This window comes from Zalophus californianus, chromosome 10, assembly GCF_009762305.2.
Source record: "Zalophus californianus isolate mZalCal1 chromosome 10, mZalCal1.pri.v2, whole genome shotgun sequence".
Lineage (NCBI taxonomy): Eukaryota > Metazoa > Chordata > Mammalia > Carnivora > Otariidae > Zalophus > Zalophus californianus.
In genome coordinates this window covers 98396726-98416672 of record NC_045604.1, presented here as the reverse complement: position 1 = coordinate 98416672, position 19947 = coordinate 98396726, and the positions used below count along the sequence as shown (strand labels likewise).

General features: G+C 38.2%; 1 protein-coding gene and 1 pseudogene across 5 annotated transcripts in view; one reads left to right on the top strand and one right to left on the bottom strand.

The window, feature by feature from the left end:
• LOC113933336 (CGRP receptor component) overlaps nucleotides 1–19947 on the bottom strand; it is a 55120-nt gene that overhangs the window by 27386 nt on the left and 7787 nt on the right. For 2 of the 5 annotated variants that reach the window (XM_027613327.2, XM_027613328.2), the window contains exons 2-4: nucleotides 15775–15811; nucleotides 11405–11503; nucleotides 6863–6957 (exon numbers count right to left, since the gene is read on the bottom strand). In XM_027613327.2, coding sequence (XP_027469128.1) covers nucleotides 6863–6957; nucleotides 11405–11503; nucleotides 15775–15811 — 231 coding nt within the window. The remainder of the gene's footprint in view (nucleotides 1–6862; nucleotides 6958–11404; nucleotides 11504–15774; nucleotides 15812–19947) is intronic. The other 3 variants (XM_027613329.2, XM_027613331.2, XM_027613330.2) reach the window with 3 other exon arrangements.
• On the top strand, nucleotides 16971–17960 carry LOC113933335 (annotated as a pseudogene).

Sequence of the window (19947 nt, the reverse complement as noted above, 5' to 3'; positions counted from 1 at the left end):
ACAAAAGACAGAATGAGGTTATTTCTGGGGGTGATGGAACTGTTCTGCAATACACATGAACTGCTTGTATATTAATGACATGAGAAATCTTTTTTTTTTTTTAAAGATTTTTATTTATTTATTTGACAGAGAGAGAGAGAGAGACAGTGAGAAAGGGAACACAAGCAGGGGGAGTGGGAGAGGGAGAAGCAGGCTTCCTGCTGAGCAGAGAGCCCGATGTGGGGCTCGATCCCAGGACCCCGGGATCATGACCTGAGCCGAAGGCAGACACTCAACGACAGAGCCACCCAGGCGCCCCCATGATAAATCGTTTTAAAAGAAATATTTATATGAGTCCAACGTTGACTCTAAGACTTCTAGGAGTGAAAAACTCTCTTGCCTGGATATTGGAAGAGAATAACTCTGTTCTTTTCCCCAGAAGAAAAAGTTCCTTGTCAATGCCCAAGTAAGGACAACCAAAGGGCCCACTGGGTCCACTATCTTGATACACACACTAACCAACTTTCTCAGAAAAACAACATGAAACTTTGGGTAAGCTGGAAGAATTCACTACTGGGTTACCCCTTACTCTGTGCTTGATTTGGGGCAGGTATGTAACTTCTCTGGGCCTCGGTTCACTCATCTGTACAACACTGCGTTGGCTATCGGGATTAAGTGAGTCAGTGTGTATAAAACAGCCAAAACCTCACTTCTCCTACACTTAAATGCTCTTCTCACCTTCCATTTCCCTCATTTTCTATAAAAACATTTCCATTGGAAGTTAGCCTATTCTCAGAGCTATCTTCCAATTTCTGAAGCATTTGATTATGTGCATTTCTTAAAATTATTTTCAGCTATTAAAGAAGACCAGCCATCCCTCACTACTTCAAACACCACCAATATTAACCATAAAGGTTGTAACAAAGGCAGGCAACAAAGCTACACTAGTGAGGATTCAGCTACTGCTCTTTTCATTGTAAACACAACGTGCTTCAAGTCTCTTTTATCAATATTAAAAGTTTAATGGTCAAAAAGCATTTAGACTAAACTAACGATTTCAACTGACTACACCCCTACCCCACTAAAAGTGTTTGGAGAAAAAATGAGAACCAAAGAGGTAACAGACTGATTTACTTGGGTCAGTCAGAATGAAATGATGTCATCATAACAGGTAGAATAATAGCGCTTTATCATTCAGGAATCAAAAGCAAAGACAGCCAAAAGGGAAAAAGTTAAACTAGAAACCTGAAGTAATGAACTCAAATATCCCCATTTGCAGTAGACTGTACATTAGGCTGCCATGAGAAATAAAATTAAATGAGAATGTTAAATGCACAGAACACTAAATGGACTCAATAAATGGAAGTTACTATCATTGCAAGGGGGAGGTATGAAACTTTCCCAGTTCAATCTGATATAATTTATACTGGTTTCCGATAAGGAAGATCTTCTATGATCCACCCTAACATTACAAGTGAATCCTCCTTAAAGCTTCTAACATACCAAAGAACAAGAATGACTTTGGGTAACACATAAATAATCTTCCTTCAAAAATACATACGTATAGTCCTAGATACACACAACTTACCAAGACTGGATGAGGAGGAAATAGAAAATCTGAATAGACCTATAAGTAACAAGGAGATTTAGTCAGTAATCTAAAATCTGAAAAAAAAAAAGTCCAGGACCAGATGTTTCATAGGCGAATTCTAGCAAACATTCAACCAAGAATTAACACCAAATTTTCTCAAACTCTTCCAAAATATTAAAGCAGAGGGAACACTTTCTAACTCATTTTATGAGGCCAAGACTGCCCTGATACCAAAGCCCAACAAAGATACTACAAGAAAACTACAGACCACTAGCTCTTATGTTGCTGCAAAATCTACAACAAAATATTAACCTAACCAGCCTATTAAGGGATTACACACAATGACCAAGTCGAACTAATTCAAGGAATGCAAGAACTGTTCAACACGTGAAAATCAATGTAATATAACACATTAACAAATAAAGGAAAAAGCCCCACCTAATCATCTCAGTTGTTGCAGAAAAAGCATGTGAATAAAATTCATACCCTTTCATGATAAAAATATTCAAAACACTTGGAATATAAGGAACCTATCTCAACATAACAAAGGCCATATATGAAAAACCCACAGCCAACACCTACGCAGTGGTGAAAAACTAAAACATGACAAGGATGCCTTCCTTCACCACTTCTATTCAACACAGTACCAGAAGTCCTAGTCAGAGGAATTAAATAAGAAAAAGAAATAAGGGGGCGTGGGTGGCTCAGTTGTTAAGCGTCTGCCTTCGGCTCAGGTCATGATCCCAGGGTCCTGGGATCGAGCCCCGCATCGGGCTCCCTGCTCATCGGGAAGCCTGCTTCTCCCTCTCCCTCTGCCTGCAGCTCCCCCTGCTTGTACTCTGTTTTTCCCTCTCTCGCTCTCTCTCTCTCTGTCAAAAAATAAATAAAATCTTAAAAAAAAAAGAAAAAAGAAAAAGAAATAAAAGCATGCATATTGGAAAAGAAGAAGTAAAATTATCTCTGTTCACAGACATTATGTTACAGGTAGAAAAACCTAAAGATTCCACAAAAAACTGTTAGAACTGATACACAATTTTAGCCAGGTTATAGGATATAAAATCAATACACGAAAATCAGTTGTTTCTATACACTAACAATGAACAATCTGGAAAAGAAATTAAGAAAACAATTCCATTTACAATAGCACTGAAAAAAATTAAATACTTAGGAATAAACTTAACCAAGGAGGCACACCAAAGACTATAAAATACTGCTGAAAGAAATTAAAGAAGGCACAAATGGAAAGACATCCCATGTTTGGGGACTGCAAAACTTAACATTGTTAAGATGTCCATACTTACCCACAGCAAACTAGAGATTGAACATAATCCCTATAAAAATCCCAATAGCATTTTTTGCAGAAATATAAAATCATACAGAAATACCAAGGGACCTTAAATAACCCAAACAATCTAAAAAAGGAATCCAGTTGGAGGTGTCACATTTCTTGATTTCAAAACTTACTACAAAACTACAGCAATCAAAACAGCGTAGTATTAGCATAAAGAAAGACATGCAGCCCAATGGAACAGAAATAAACTCTCGCATATGTGGTCAAATGATTTTTGACAAGGGTGTCAACATTATTCAATGGGTAAGGACAATCTTTTCAACAAATTGTGGTGGGAAAACTGGGCATCTACATGTAAAAGAATGAAGGTGAGGGCGCCTGGGTGGCTCAGTTGGTTAAGCGACTGCCTTCGGCTCAGGTCATGATCCTGGAGTCCCGGGATCGAGTCCCACATCGGGCTCCCTGCTGAGCAGGGAGTCTGCTTCTCCTTCTGAACCTCTTCCCTCTCATGCTCTCTATCTCTCATTCTCTCTCTCTCAAATAAACAAATAAAATCTTTAAAAAAATAAAATAAAAGAATGAAGGTGAATCCTTATTTTACACCACACACAAAAATTAATTCAAAATGGATCTAACATCTAACCATAAAACATAAAAGTATAAAACTCTCGAAAAAAAACATAGTAGAAAAGCTTTATGACATTGGATTTGACAATAATTTCTTAGATAGACACAAATGCACAGATAACAAAAGAGAAATACACAGTTGGACTTCAAAATTTCAGACAAACTTTTGCAAAGATGATTGACATCACCAAACAAATGCAAAACAAAACCACAATGATACTGCTTCACACCCATTAAGATGGCTATTACCAAAAAAAACAAAAAACAAGTGTTGACAAGGATGTGGAGACACTGGAACCCTCACGCACTGCTTGTGGATAAGTAATGGTGTAGTCACTGTGGAAAACAGTATGGCAGTTCCACAAAAAGTTAAAAATAGCAATTTGCCTTCTGGGTACATACTCAAAAGAACTGAACACTGAGTCTCAAAGAGGTATTCGTCCACTCATGTTCACAGCAACATCATTATGCACAACAGCTAAAAGGTGAAAACAACTCAGCTATATATCAATAGATAAATGGATATATAAAATACCATGCAGTGTTCAAAAGGAGAAAATTTGACACATGCTACATTAGGGATGAACTCTGCAGAGATTATGGTAAATGAAAGTAGCCAGTCATAGGGAGCCTGGGTGGCTCAGTTGGTTAAGTGACCGCCTTCGGCTCAGGTCATGATCCTGGAGTCCCGGGATCGAGTCCCACATCGGGCTCTCTGCTCAGCAGGGAGTCTGCTTCTCCCTCTGACCCTCTTCCCTCTCATGTTCTCTCTATCTCATTCTCTCTCTCAAATAAATAAATAAAATCTTTAAAAAAAAAAAAAAAGAAAGTAGCCAGTCATAAAAGGACAAATACTATATGATCCCCTCAAAAGAGGTACTCAGATTTCACAAGAAAAAGCAGATTGGTGGTTACCAGGGGCCAGAAGGTAGGGAATGTGGAGAGTCATTATTTAATAAGAGCAAAGTTTCAATATTGCAAGATGAAAATGTTCTGTGGGTAGATGGCAGTGATGGTTGCACAACAATGTAAATGTACTTCATGAACTACACACTTAAAAATCATTTAAATGGGGGGCGCCTGGGTGGCTCAGTTGTTAAGTGTCTGCCTTCAGCTCGGGTCATGATCCCAGGGTCCTGGGATCGAGCCCTGCATCGGGCTCCCTGCTCCAGGGGAAGCCTGCTTCTCCCTCTCCCACTCCCCCTGCTTGTGTTCCCTCTCTCGCTGTGTCTTTCTCTGTCAAATAAATAAAATCTTTTAAAAAAAATTTAAAAATGATTTAAATAGTAAAACAAAAAATAATGATGTTAAACAATATTCACTTTCTTTTTTTTTTTTTTAATTTTTTTATTTATTCATTCGAGACACAGAGATAGAGAGAAAGAGAGAGAGTATGAGCAGGGGGAGAAGCAGAAGGAGGGGGAGAAGCAGGCTCTCCGCTGAGCAGGAAGCCCGATGTGGGCTCGATCCCAGGACCCTGGGATCATGACCTGAGCCGAAGGCAGATGCTTAACCATCTGAGCCACCCAGGCGCCCCAATATTCACTTTCTAAAAAGAGACATACTATATGATTCCACTTAGTATCTAGAGTAGTCAAATTCAAACAAACAGAAAATAGAATGGTCGCTGTCGGGGTTGGGGTGAGAGGGAAATGGGAGTTGTTTAATTGGTATAGAGGAGTTTCAGTTTTGGAAGATTAAAAACTTCTGGATATTAGTTGCACAACATGTGAATATATTTAACACTAATGAACTGTGCACTTAAAAGTGGTTAAGATGATAAATTTTACCAAAAGTAAAACACACACACACTTAAAAGATGTTTGCTTTCAGAGTTCATTTGGATAAGAGGCAAGAGAAGTACACTTAGTTTATGGATAGTGTATCAGCTGTGTGTCTGAAATAATACCAATGTTTCCTTCAGAAGAAAATTATTAATTATCCTGAATGAATGAGAGAAGCTTTTGGGATTTATCAGCTCTGTATTAACTCTAAAAGACAAGAGCTAGTGTTCTTCTCATGTAAACTCTTAACCTAATTCTTTTAAAAAAAAAATTTTATTTATTTGAGAGAGAGAGAGCACAAGTAGGGGAGCGACAGAGGGAGAGGGAGAAGCAGGCTCCCCACTGAGCAGGGAGCCCAATGTGGGGCTCGATCCCAGGACCTTGGAATCATGACCTGAGCTGAAGGCAGACGCTTAACCAACTGAGCAACCCAGGCACCACTCTTAATCTAATTCTCAATTATGTTTTTAATTCCTATAAGCTTAACTTATTCAAGAAAGTCACCAGGAAAAGTAATCAAGCTCTAAAAGAGAAGACAGAACATTATCAAGCCATTTTTGTCCCAAGTAAACACAAAGTTCAAATGACTTAATTGGTCAACTTTATAAAGATCACTTTAATTTGTGATGCCCATTTTCAACAAATTTGGTCTGAGTGCTGTAAAGAGGTTATGCAGCAGGTCATAGAACTGGGACTCAAAAAAAAAAAATCCAAAAAGATTTTAAGATTTAAAAAAAATCCCAATAAATTGTTTCTGGCTCTAGAAGGATCCTTGTGTCTAAGTCTCAGTTGTCTTATCCACAATACCATAATCCTACTTTAAAAGGCACTATATGTTAATTATAATTCAAAACCCAATGAAATAGAAATATACCATTGCTGAGGATGGTTTATCATTTTCATTATGTGCCACACACTTTTCCTACTTAAAATAATTTCTACTACAGTGATTTGAAAGGGCACATGCACCCCAACGTTTATAGCAGCAATGTCCACAATACCCAAAATCTGGAAAGAGCCTAGATGTCCATTGACAGATGAATGGATAAAGGTGTGGTACAGGTACACACACACACACACACACACACACACACACACACACACACACACACACACACACACACACACACACACACACACACACACACACAGGAATATTACTCAGCCATCAAAAAGAATGAAATCTTGCCATATGCAACAACATGGATGGAATTAGAGGGTATTATGCTAAGTGACGTTAAGTCAGAGAAAGACAAAGCCATATGATTTCATTCCTATGTGGAATTTAAGAAACAAAACAGAGGAACATAGGGGAAGGGAAGGAAAAATAAAATAAGATAAAAACAGAGAGGGAGGCAAACCATAAGGAACTCTTAACTGTAGGAAACAAACTGAGGGTTGCTAGAGGGGAGGTGGGTGGGTAGATGCGGTAACTGGATGATGGGCATTAAGGAGGGCACTTGATGTAATGAGCACTGGGTGTTATATGCAACTGATGAATCACTAAATTCTACCCCTGAAACTAATAATATACCATATGCTAACTAAATTGAATTTAAATAAAAAATTTAAAAAAAATTTTTTACTTACTTGGTCAACTTGTGGCTTTTCATTGCTGTGAGAAATTCTCTAACAATCTCAGGACTCTGGTGCCTGCATGGTGTTTTTGATATATATTTTAATGTCTACCCAAAAAAAAGAAAGAAAAAGTAAGCATAAGGCAAAAAAAAAACCTGAATGAGAAAAAGGGAAGACAATGGCTATAATTTAGTATTCTAAAATTTTATTTCAAAAATCTTCTATAAAAGGGCACCTGTGTGGCTCAGTCAGTTGAGCATCTGACTCTTGATTTTGGCTCAGGTCATGATCTCAAGGTCATGGGATCAAGCCCTGCATAGGGCTCCACGCTCAGCATGAAATCTGCTTGTCCCTCTCCCTCCCCTGTTTCACCCCCCCATATACCTGCCTGCTCTCTCTCTCAAATAAATAAATCTTAAAAAAAAAAAATCTTCTATAAAACAAATGCCTTCAGGAGAGTCAATCTTCATATAATGGGAATTCCTCAAAAAGAAAACCAGTGGCTAGAAGAGGAAGAATAATGAATGACTTTCTAGAAGAAAGCTTTTCTGATTTTAAAAAAGAAAAAACTCAATCTGACAATTGTGTTTTATTTCAGGAAATTTTTTTAGTGATACATATATATGTATATATACATACGTATATATAATGGACTCAGCCATCAAAAAGATGAAATCTTGCCATTTGCAATGACATGGATGGAACTAGAGGGGTATTATGCTAAGCGAAATCAATCAGAGAAAGATAATTATCATATGATCTTACTGATATGTGGAATTTAAGAAACAAAACAGAGGATCATAGGGGAAGAGAGGAAAAAATAAAACAAGACGAAACCAGAGAGGGAGACAAACCACAAGAGACTCCTAATCATAGGAAACAAACTGAGGGTTCCTGGGGAAGAGGGGGGTGGAGGGATGGGCTAACTGGGTGATAGACATTAAGGGCATGAGATGTAATAAGCACTGGGTATTATATAAGACTGATGAATCACAGACCTGTACCTCTGAAACCAATATTACATTATATGTTAATCATCTGAATTTAAATAAAAAAGGAAATAAACATGGATTAAAAAGTTTGAAAACTCAAAAAAATAAAATAGAAAATAAAAACAGGGAACCCAAAGAATAAAATAGTCACCAGTCCATATGGGTATAAGTAAATAAAAGGATGAGAAGGAACAAGTCTTTCTTACAGAAGAATTCTGTATTAAATGTGCAAGGAATGAGGGAAATAAATCACCATTAGGGAATTGAACCATAGTAATAATTACTGCAGGAAAGATATACCAATGAATACTAAAATTAATACTAAAAGCTTTAAGTGGGATATTTGCATAGCCTCAAAGCATCCTTCTCAAAATATTTATTAATTACTGTGATGGTTTTATTTTTTATTTTATTTCTTTAAAGATTTTATTTATTTATTTGAGAGAGAGAGAATGAGAGATAGCACGAGAGAGAAGAGGGTCAGAGGGAGAAGCAGACTCCCTGCTGAGCAGGGAGCCTGATGCGGGACTCGATCCTGGGACTCCAGGATCATGACCTGAGCCGAAGGCAGTCGCTTAACCAACTGAGCCACCCAGGCGCCCTACTGTGATGGTTACATGTCCTCAAATTCTTTGATCTCCTTCCCTTCAAGAGGTGAAGCCTAATCCCCTCCCCCTTGAATGGGCTGAATGTGGCAACTCCTTTCTAACTGATACAAAATGGAAATGGAAAACCAGTAACTTTACAGTAGAGAAACCAGGCATACACCATCTTAACCAAGTAATCAAAGTTCACAACTTCAGTAAGAAGACACTGATATCATGTACCCTGTACCATGCAATGAGAAGGGCACATCTCTTCTGTGGCATTCTTCCCCAAAAGCCATAACTTCAGTCTGGTCAGAAGAAAACATCAAACAAACCAAAATTGAGGGACATTCTACAAAATACTTGACCATTACTCTTCAGAAGTGTCAAGGTCATGCATGGAAGATGAAGAAAGACTAAGGACCCATTACAGATTGGGGGATATTAAGGAGACATGGTAACTAAATACAAAACAGCACCCTTGAACAGAAAAAGAGCATTAATGGAAAAACTGAGAAAATTTGATCTTTGTGTAATTTTGTTAGTTTTGATAATTGTGCCATGGTTATATAAGATGTTAACATCAGGGACAACTAAAGAAGGGCATATGGGAACTCTCAGCACCATCTTCTTTCTGCAAAACTCTTCTGCAAGACTGTAATTATCTCAAAATGAAAGGCTTTTACTTTTTTTTAAAGAGGCAACCCCACCTAGACATAACTTGAAAGGAACTTCAAACCTGGAAAGTAAACAGTAACCTCAAGCATCTAAGTTAAGCGTCTCTCCCAGGTGCAAAAATCAGGTTGGTCTCAGACTCCTCCATAACAACAAACACTAACAGACTAAGTAATACCTATAGAGCCTTGCAGAATGAAAGCTGAACCCAAGAACTCCGTGTTCAGATGAGGTGTCATTCACATTAAGAACACTAGAAATACATTCTCAGGCATAAAAAGTCTCAAAACATTTAACACCACAATAAGTTTCCTTAAGGCACTGTGAATTAAAAGCAAGAACTTAACAAATATGTAACAGAGTGGGAGTGAGTTTAAACTGATTCAAGTGTGTAGTAAGAGTACGTGACAGCTTGAAATCTGGCTACAAAACTCATTACCAACATTATCTTTTTTTAAAGAGATGAATGGTATAACATAAAAGAACATAAGTGAATAAATGAATGATGGATTTTATTTATTGATTGATTTGAGAGAGAGAGAGAGAGAGAGAGCGTGCATGCAACAAGCTGGGGGGAGGGAGAGGGAGAAAGTTTTTTTGTTTCATTTTGTTTTTAAGATTTTATTTATTTATTTGACAGAGAGAACACAAGCAGGGCGAGTGGGAGAGGGAGAAGCTGGCTTCCTGCTGAGCAGGGAGCCTGATGTGGGGCTCGATCCCAGGACCCTGAGATGACCGGAGCTGAAGACAGACGCTTAACGACTGAGCCACCCAGGTGCCCCAAGGGAGAAAGAATCTTAAGCAGGCCCGATGCAGGGCTCAAACTCAGGACCCTGAGATCATGACCTGAGCGAAATCAAGAATGGGGTGCTTAATGACTGATCTACCCAGGTGCCCCTGAATGACAGGACTTTATTTTTTTTTTTTTTTTTAAGATTTTATTTATTTATTTGACAGAGAGAGACAGCCAGAAAGGGAACACAAGCAGGGGGAGTGGGAGAGGGGGAAGCAGGCTTCCCGCGGAGCAGGGAGCCCGATGCGGGACTCGATCCCAGGACCCTGGGACCATGACCTGAGCCGAAGGCAGACGGTTAACGACTGAGCCACCCAGGCGCCCCATGACAGGACTTTAAACACACGATTAGATGAACAAAACTGGATGGGGAGGAATGGTGACAAAAAGTGCTAAACACCCCTTAATTTCCTTAAAAGGGATTATAGTAACTTAATTCAGGTTTAATTGTGTCTTTGGAAAGATAAAGATAATTAAAACTAGATCCTCTGTAGAGACAAATCAGATTTGAAAGAAAATAATAGAAAAATTAAAATATCAGATACAAAATCAAACATCACATAAAACAAATATGATGGCTTAAACTTTTTTAAGGATAAAGAAAGCCTAAGGTTGGGAGAAAACATAGCAAAATGTCAACTAGATGTTAAAATTGTAAATTACTTTTGCTTTCTTCTTTATATTTTTTGGTGCTTTCTAAGTTTTTTACAATAAAAAACATTACCTTTTGTGTAATAAAGAATTTGGCTTTGCCCAAAGATACGGTTTGGTCTTTGCCCTCAGCTTCTGGGAGGCAATCTCTAGACCCTTGGAAGGTTATACTCAATAGGAGTATCTTTGTCTGGAGGCCTTGGTCATACTGAATAGTCTTAAAAATGTGACTTAGGGTAGGGGCTCTGGATCAATGTATCTGGAGGCTGAGATGAACTACATAGAAAATCAATCATTCAATCACACCTATATGATAGAGCCCAAATAAAAATTCGGGACTGAAGTTCAGCTGAGCTCCCCTAGTTGAAAATATTCTGTATGTATTATCACACCGATTTCAAGAGAGAAACATGTTCTGACTCCATATTAGAGGACAACAGAAGCTCTGAGTTGGAATTTCTCCTAAAATCTGATCCATGTGCTTTTTCCCTTGGCCAATTTTAATCTGTATCTTTTTCATGTAATAAACTGTAACTATGAATACAATAGCCTTCAGTGAGTTCTGAATATTTCCAGTGAATTACTGAACCCAAGGGTGGTCTTAGGGACCCTTGACTTGCAAATGGGTGTTAGAATTGAGGGCAGTCTTTTGACTATTCCCTCCAACTTTATCAATGGCTAACCCTCACCACTGGCCAAACTCCTTCCACTTGTATAAACAGAATAAAAACTGGGTTACAGTAAAACTACTCAAATCAAGTAAGAGGTAGTCATGATTTGGTGGCTAGTCATCTGCAGAATAAACCAACCCCCCTCAATAGCAGTTTGGGTAGCTCCTCCAGAAACAAAGGCTTACTTCATATGTGATAGTATTCAAGTTCTGTTGCCCAGAACTGTGTTTGTTCTTTCCACTTTCTTTCCGTTGCTCTTTCAGATCAGTCAGTAACTGGAACACCTAGGAAGTGATAAAATACTTTTATGAACGAATGTGAGAAATGTATCTATTTCAAGGTCAACGATTTTGAAGAAGAAGTAGGACAGTACCTCTTTTCTTTCACAAACCCTCACCCTACCTCTTGCATTACAGCGAACATGAGTTTGAGAAGCAGCTGCCATTTTTAAAATGCTTTTATCTAAATCAAATAATCCAAATTCATTAGTGTACTGAAAATATTTCAAATGTTTCCTTATCAACATATACCATATCACTGATCTCCTCTGACCTCACAAATATATGGAGTATATCTGAAAGTAAATTTTCCTAAAATATGATCATCTCAATAGATGCAAAGAATTTTCTAAAATTCAACACCAATTTATGATAAGAACGCTCAACAAACTGGATTTAGAGGGAACATACATTAATGTGTAAAGGCCATGTATGACAAGCCCTCAGCTAACATCATACTGAACAGTGAAAAGTTGAAAGCTTTTCCTATTAGATCAGGCCAAGATAAAGATGCAACTCTTGCCCCTTTTATTCAACACAGTATTGGAAGTCCTTGCCAGAGCAATTAGGCAAGAAAATACAAGGCAGCCAAATTGGAAAGAAAGTGGTAATGCTGTCACTATTTGCAGATGACATGATACTACATATAAAAAACCCTAAAGACTCTACCAAAAAACTGAACTAATAAGTGAATTCAGTAAAATTACAGAGAAATTAAGTAAACAATCCCATTTACAACTGCATCAAAAAGAATAAATTACCTAGGAATAAATTTAACCTAGGAATGAAAGATCTATATACTGACAGGATAAGACGCTGATGAAAGAAACTGCAGAAAACACAAATAAATGGAATGATATTCCATGCTCATGGATTAGAAGAATTAATGATGTCCATATTACCCAAACAATCTACAGATTCAGTGTAATCTCTATCAAAATTCCAATGGCATTCTTCACAGAAATAGAACAAACAATCCTAAAATTTTATGGAACCACAAAAGACCCTGAATAGTCAAAGCAATCTTGAGAAAGAAGAGCAAAGCTGGAGGCATCATGCTTCCTGATTTCAAACTATATTACAAAACCAAGAAATCAAAATGGTATTGTATCAGCATAAAAACAGACACATAAATCAATGGAACAGAATAGATAGTCCAGAAATAAACCCACACGTATGTGGTTAATTTTTGACAAAGGAGCCAACAATATACAATGGGGAAAAGAGAGTCTCTTCAATAAATGGTGCTGGGAAAACTGGACCACTATCTTACACCACACACAAAAATGAACTCAAATGAATTAAAGAACTGAATGCAAGTTGTGAAACCATAAAGAAGAAAACACAGGAGGTAAGCTCCTTGACATCAGTTTTGGTGATGATTTTTTTTTTATTTAACACCAAAAGTAAAGGCAACAAAAGCAAAAATTAAAAAGTGGGGCTACATCACACTAAAAGGCACAGCAAGGGAAACCATCAGCAAAATGAAGACAACTTACTAGATGAGAGAAAAGATTTGCAAATCATGTATCTGATAAGGAGTTAATATTCAAAATATATAAAGAACTTACAGAACTAAATACCAAAAAAACCAATCTCATTAAAAAGTGGGCAGAGGACCTAAACAGACATTTTTCAAAAGAAGACATACACATGGCCAACAAACACATAAAAAGATGCTCAACATCACTAATCATCAGGGAAGTGCAAATCAAAACCACAATGAGATATCGCTTCACACTTGTTAAAATAGCTAACATCTAAAAGGCAAGAAATAGTAAGTGTTGGCAAGGATGAGAAGAAAAGGAATCCCTTATGCGCTGTTGGTGGGAATGTAAATTTATGCAACCACTATAGAAAACAGTATGGAGGTTCCTCAAAAAGTTAAAAATAAAACCACTATATGATTCAGCAATCCCACTTCTGGGTATTTTATCAAAATAAAATAAAAAAACTAACTCAAAAGACATATGCACCACCATGTTCAAAGCAGCATTATTTACAATAGCCAAGATATGGAAACAACCTGGGTGTCCATTAAGAGATGAATAAAAAAATATGGTTTTTATATATACAATGGAATATTATTTGGCCATAAAAAAGAATGAAATCTTGCCATTTGCAACACGGATGGACCTTCGGGTATTACGCTAAGTAAAATAAGTCAGATAGAGAAAGACAAATACTGTAGGATCTCACTTATATGTAGAATCTTAAAAAAACAAAATAAAAACTAGGGAGTGCTGGGTGGCTCAGTCGGTTAAGCGTGCGACTACTGATTTCAGCTCAGGTCATGATCTCAGGGTTGTGGGATCAAGCCCCGCCCTGGGCGCCACACTCAGCAGAGTCCGCTTGTCCCTCTCCCTCTGCTCCTCCATCAGCTAGCATGCGCATACATTCTCTCTCAAATAGATAAACAAACAAATAAATACATACATAAAATCTTAAGAAAAAAAAAACAAGCTCACAGACATAGAGAACAGACTCATGGCTGCCAGAGGCAGGAGGTAGATGGTGGGCAAAATCAGTAAGGGAGTCAAAAGATACAAATTTTCAGTTACAAAATAAATAAAATAAGATGCACAGCATGGTGACTAAAGTAAAACTGTAGTGAATATTTGAAAGTTGATAAGAGATTAAATCTTAGAAAGTTCTCATCACAAGAAAAAAATCTTTATATATGGTAATGGATGTTAACTAGACTCATTGTGGTAATTTCACAATGTACAAATACTGATTCATTACAGTGTATACCTGAAACTAATGTTATCTGTCATCTGAGCCTCAGTTAAAAGGTGTTTTACCTAAAAATAAGTTTTTTCTAAAACAGGATCCTGCTTCACTAATATGAAATCTAATAAATTTATTTCTGAGAAAGAAAAATTACGAGGCAAGTGATAAATTTTACAAAAAAAAGAAAAAAAAATGCTACAGAACTTTAGAAGTAAACTTTCCCCACAAGGGAAAAACATATGTGTTAGTGCTGAGGAGGGTGGGCAGAGGATATCCTATTTTAGAGATTATGCTAGAGAACTAAAGGAAGTTAAGCATAGGTTCATAAACCATTACTAGATATAATACAATCCTTCCCCTGCCTGTCATTATTTTTTCAGATATAGTGTCATGTGACCTAATTAATGTGATGTTTCCCCAATGGATAAAACACCCAAACATTTAGCAGAATCCAAACTGGACAAGGAAGTTCCTAAAAGCCAATGGCTTGACTAACAACCATTTCTTTCCTGTTATCAGTAGCAACAATTTAAGGAAGGAGTGTGGCCAACTGTGTTAATCCCACTACTTTCTATTTTCTATAACACACAATGGAGACTCAAATCTCCTAAAGTCTTCAAGAATTTAGATTCTGGAAAACGAAAAATTGACAGTGAAAGTATGAATGGTTCTTTATATACCTGGAGTTAACCTATCAGATGGCTTTGCTAATACCAAACAAAACAAAGGCAAACTAGGGGCACCTGGGTGGCTCAGTCATTAAGCGTCTGCCTTCAGCTCAGGTCATGATCCCAGCGTCCTGGGATCAAGCCCCGCATCGGGCTCCCTGGCTCCGTGGGAAGCCTGCTTCTCCCTCTCCTTCTCTCCCTGCTTGTGTTCCCTCTCTCAGTGTGTCTCTCTGTGTCAAATCAATAAATAAAAAGTCTTAAAAAACAAAACAACAACAAAGGCAAACTAGAAGGTAGACAAAAATAATGTTATTATCTCCCCTCTCACCAACTTCTTTCCTTTTTTCCTCCCTTTCTCCAGCGACCCAACTCCCAGGCCCCCAAATTCCAAATCTGCTAGTTCATACTAAATTATTCACAATGGTGCGTCAACTAAGCTGTCACTTTCAAAATGAAAGTGTTAATACTTGAGACTATTATGAGGATCAAAATAATAACATATAAAAGCATTTTATAGTTAAAGAGTAGTAATTAGGAAAAGGCATAAGCATTTTAATGAAAAATGTTGCAGGCAGAAACAGTTCCAAAATAGATCCTTCCATCCCATGAAGGCACATCAAATGAAGATCTAAAATATTTGGGATCTGGGGAAGGTTGCCCACTATAAACTAAAGTCTTCCCAGCTTCCCTGAATTACTATGCATAATTTACCAAGCTTATAATTCCAAGGTCCACCAGATGGTGCCATCTGTCCTATAAAGTGGAAAAATCCAAATGAATTCAGTCATTTTAACTAAAACTAATTCAATAATCTTCAGAAGCAAAGGGCAAACTACCAGAGAGGAAAATTCAATAGTTCACTTCAAAGCTATTTACCTCGTAGTTACTGAGCAGTGCAGAATTGGCATCCTTCCTGCAAAATAAAGTAAATCATCATCAGTCTGGGCTCACATTCCTTTGTGGGAATTAAATATCTGTAAAATACTTCCTGTATCAAGATTTAGTAGTTCAGTTCAGGAATTTAGGGGCTATAACCTAAAACTGAGAAATGTCCTAAGTCCTACTGGTTAGCTGGCAGTGGACAATTTCAGAGTAAACTTCCCTCTTTACAGGCATAGTATATAACACATCCATTACTAAGTAGGTCACTGAAATACTATACTTATCCTTAATCTATGTAGGCAGAAGTTAAGAGAAGTCAGTCATCTGGGAGAAGTCACTTACAGGAAGAACATGGGGCAAAACCAGAGGGTTAGGAAGGGGCGTCAGTAAACAGAGAGGGGGCTAGAATTAACTGGAGAAACAGTGCTGTCTCATCCCACAGCCATGTCCTTTCCCCAGTACCATCTGCCTCCCACCAGTTATTGACATTTTGGGCAGGCAAGTCACCCTGCTGAGTCACCAGAAATGGGATCATTAACATTAACATCACTACTGGGAATTCCAGCAATGTCACGAATCCTGCTAGATATCCTGAAAGGTGTTCATCTTCTGTATCAATTCAACAGGTAAAGTTCATGCGTCAAGCAGTGGTCAAAGCGTGGTACCCCTGCAATCAAGGCACAATGTCATTTTTCATGTATGAGTGAGCACAGCAACGTGACTTGTATTAAAGTATAATCAAGCCATTCTACAATACCACATCAGAAGTGCTTAATGTTTTTAATAGTCTAGAGGCAGTATAGTGTGATAATTAAGAGCACATTCTTGAAATCAGACAAATCTAGGTTCATAGTCTAGCTCTGCCACTTACAAGGTATGGGAGTTCTGGTGAGTTTATTAACCCCCCTAAGCTTCTCATTTAAAACAAAAAATGGGGAGCGGCTCATTTAAAACAAAAAATGGGGAGCGGAGCAGGAGGCTCTGTGGGACCCAGTCAGACCGTGCTACCAAAGCATCGCCCATACCCACCACGGCCGCCACATCGGGGAGTCTCCTGCGCCACCCAGGGGAGCGAGCTCCAAGCATCTCCTGCTGCAGCTGCTCCTCGGGGCCAGGAGCAGGGAAGCTGAGTACGAGAAACCCCCAGGCCCTAGACCCGAGGGCAGCCTCTTCCTGCCACCTGAGCCACCATGACCCACTTCAACAAGGGCCCTTCTTAAAGGGCTCTCCGTCAAGGTCAAGAACAAGATTGCTTCCAACTATGATCTTCAGGCAGAAGAAGATCTTCAAAATTGGATAGAAGAGGTGACAGGCATGAGCATTGGCACCAACTTTCAGTAGGGCTTAAAAGATGGCATCATCCTCTTTGAGCTCATAAACAAGCTACAGCCAGGCTCAGTGAGGAAGGTTAATGAGTCCTCATTAAACTGGCCTCAGGTGGAGAAAATTGGCAACTTTATTAAAGCTGTTCAGGCTTATGGCATGAAGCCACATGACGTATTTGAAGCAAATGATCTTTTTGAGAATGGAAACATGACCCAGGTTCAGACTATGCTGGTGGCTCTGGCAGGTCTGGCTAAAACAAAAGGATTCCATACAACCATTGACACTGGAGTTAAGTATGATGAAAAACAAACAAGACGTTTTGATGAAGGAAAATTAAAAGTTGGCCAAAGTGTAACTGGTTTGCAGATGGGAACCAACAAATGCACCAGCCAGGCAGGTATGACAGCCTACGGGACCAGGAGGCATCTTTATGATCCCAAAATGCAAAGTGACAAATGTTTTGACCAGACCACAATTAGTCTGCAGATGGGCACCAACAAAGGAGCCAGCCAGGCGGGGATGTTAGCACCAGGTACCAGAAGAGACCCCTATGATCAGAAGCTAACATTACAACCAGTGGACAACTCGACAATTTCTCTACACATGGGAACCAACAAAGCTGCTTCCCAGAAAGGAATGAATGTGTATGGGCTTGCGCGGCAAGTATATGATCCCAAATACTGTGCTGCTCCCACAGAACCTGTCATTCACAATGGAAGCCAAGGAACAGGAACAAATGGGCTGAAATTAGTGACAGTGATTATCAGGCAGAATACCCAGATGAATATCATGGAGAGTACCAAGATGATCACCCCAGAGATTACCAATATGGTGACCAAGGCATTGATTATTAGATTGACACAGAGGAGCTCAGTATTTAGTCCATTGTTTTTATTCAGTGAGAACCAAGCTAGCCTTGAGTAATTTTTATCTTGTCTTCTTAAAACACTAGAATGCTTATTGTACCTAAAAGAAATATTGCCTTACATGCATTCCCTTTTCCTTTTTCTGCCTCTTCCCTAAATGGTTGCCTTTTAGTGCTGTAACAGTTCAATCCTACAGCAGAAGCAGTAACTCCCATATGAAGTAAAATCCTTTTTTGTGAAAGGGGAGTACTCTTGTACAGCCAATTCTCTTATTAAAGACCTATGCTTTTTTTTTTTTTTTTAAGATTTTGTTTATTTGAGAAAGAGAGAGAGAGCACAAGCAGAGGGAGCGGCAGGCAAAGGGAGAAGCAGGCTCCTCACTGAGCAAGGAGCCTGACACCGGACTCAATCCCAGGCTCCTGGGATCATGACCTGAGCCGAAGGCAGATGCTTAACCGACTGAGCCACCCAGGTCCCCCCAAAGACCTGTTTTTTTTTTTACAATCTACTTAATAAACTGCGATTTTCAAACAATAGGAAGCTTTTTTTTTTTTTTTACAGTTTAGTATCTAGCTAAATGTGGTCTTCGCCAACCAAATTTAAGATGCAGCATTTTAGAAATTTACACATCAATGTCTCTACAGTATTGTTTGTTAATTTTTAAATAAAGTCCTGATCAGGGTACATTTGTGATTATATGTGTGCTCATTCTCTTACCTAAACTGACAAGATCTTTTCAGGGTGGTGTTTCTAAAAGAGCGTGTACAAAATCGGCCTGCAGACATTCAGGTCTGGGTGGTGCATTTGCTCTTCCTGTTCCTGCCAATGTATCAATGTAGAGTTGCTCTGTTCTCTTCAACTGTATTCATTGCTGCATTTCTCAATATAAACTTACCCCACTGTGTTTTTTATAAATAAGTATTTTTTTGAACATTAAAAAAAAATAGGGATAAAGTAGTACCTAGAAGTGTAGCCTGGATTCTAAACCAGCTCCACTGAACATTAGGGCTCTGTGAATTTAGGCAAGTTACTTAACCTCTCTGTACTTAAATTTCCTCATCCATAAAATGACAATTGCAGTACTAACCATGTAAGATTATTTATAGGATTAAACTGAAAGATGTAAAGTACTGGAACACATACTCAGTAAAAGCCATCTATTATCACTACCTGTGTGACTACCATAACTTCTTCCTACATCATAAAGCTGTTATGAGGATGAAATGAGACAACAAATTTTAGAAGTGTAGCATTGTTCTTGGTACTTATTAAGATCTTCTTTAATGGAAGCTATTATTTTTTAAAGATATCACCTCACTGAATTCTCATTTAAAAACGCTGTGATGTAGGAGCTATTATGATTCCTTCTTTACAGATGATGAAACTGAGGCTCAGAGATTTAAAAAATTGCTTAAGGTCACAAAGAAGCCTAACTGAAGCGGAAGATAACTACAGAACTGTGAAAAAAGAGGCTGGATTAGACAAATGGAAACCAGTAATGCAGAATCCTAAAAATTCAGGAAGCACTCTGGACTTGACATAATATATATTAAAGACTACTATTTGTTCCTAAACCGGGAGCAGGGCTATATGATGAAAATGCTGACACAAAATTTCAGAAACATGGGCCAAATAAATGGGTGATTTCTCTAAGCAATCAATAAAGCAAAACAAGCAGGTGATTAACACAAGGACCTGACCTAGGCCTTTGGTCAGCAGCACAGTGATGTAAGCACTCTAATCAAATCAACATGTGAAGCCTACCAAATGCTACTAGACATTCAACAAATAGCTGGGATTTCACAAAATTGTTGCTTTGCCCAAATGACCACAATTGCACTCAGGTCACAAAGAGTATCATTAAAAAGGACTTTAACACAGGAAGGACAATGCATAATTAGTGTATATGATATGGTTCATTTAAAATTGAAAACGACAAATCAAACCACATGTCATCTTTGCCTACTTAATCAGG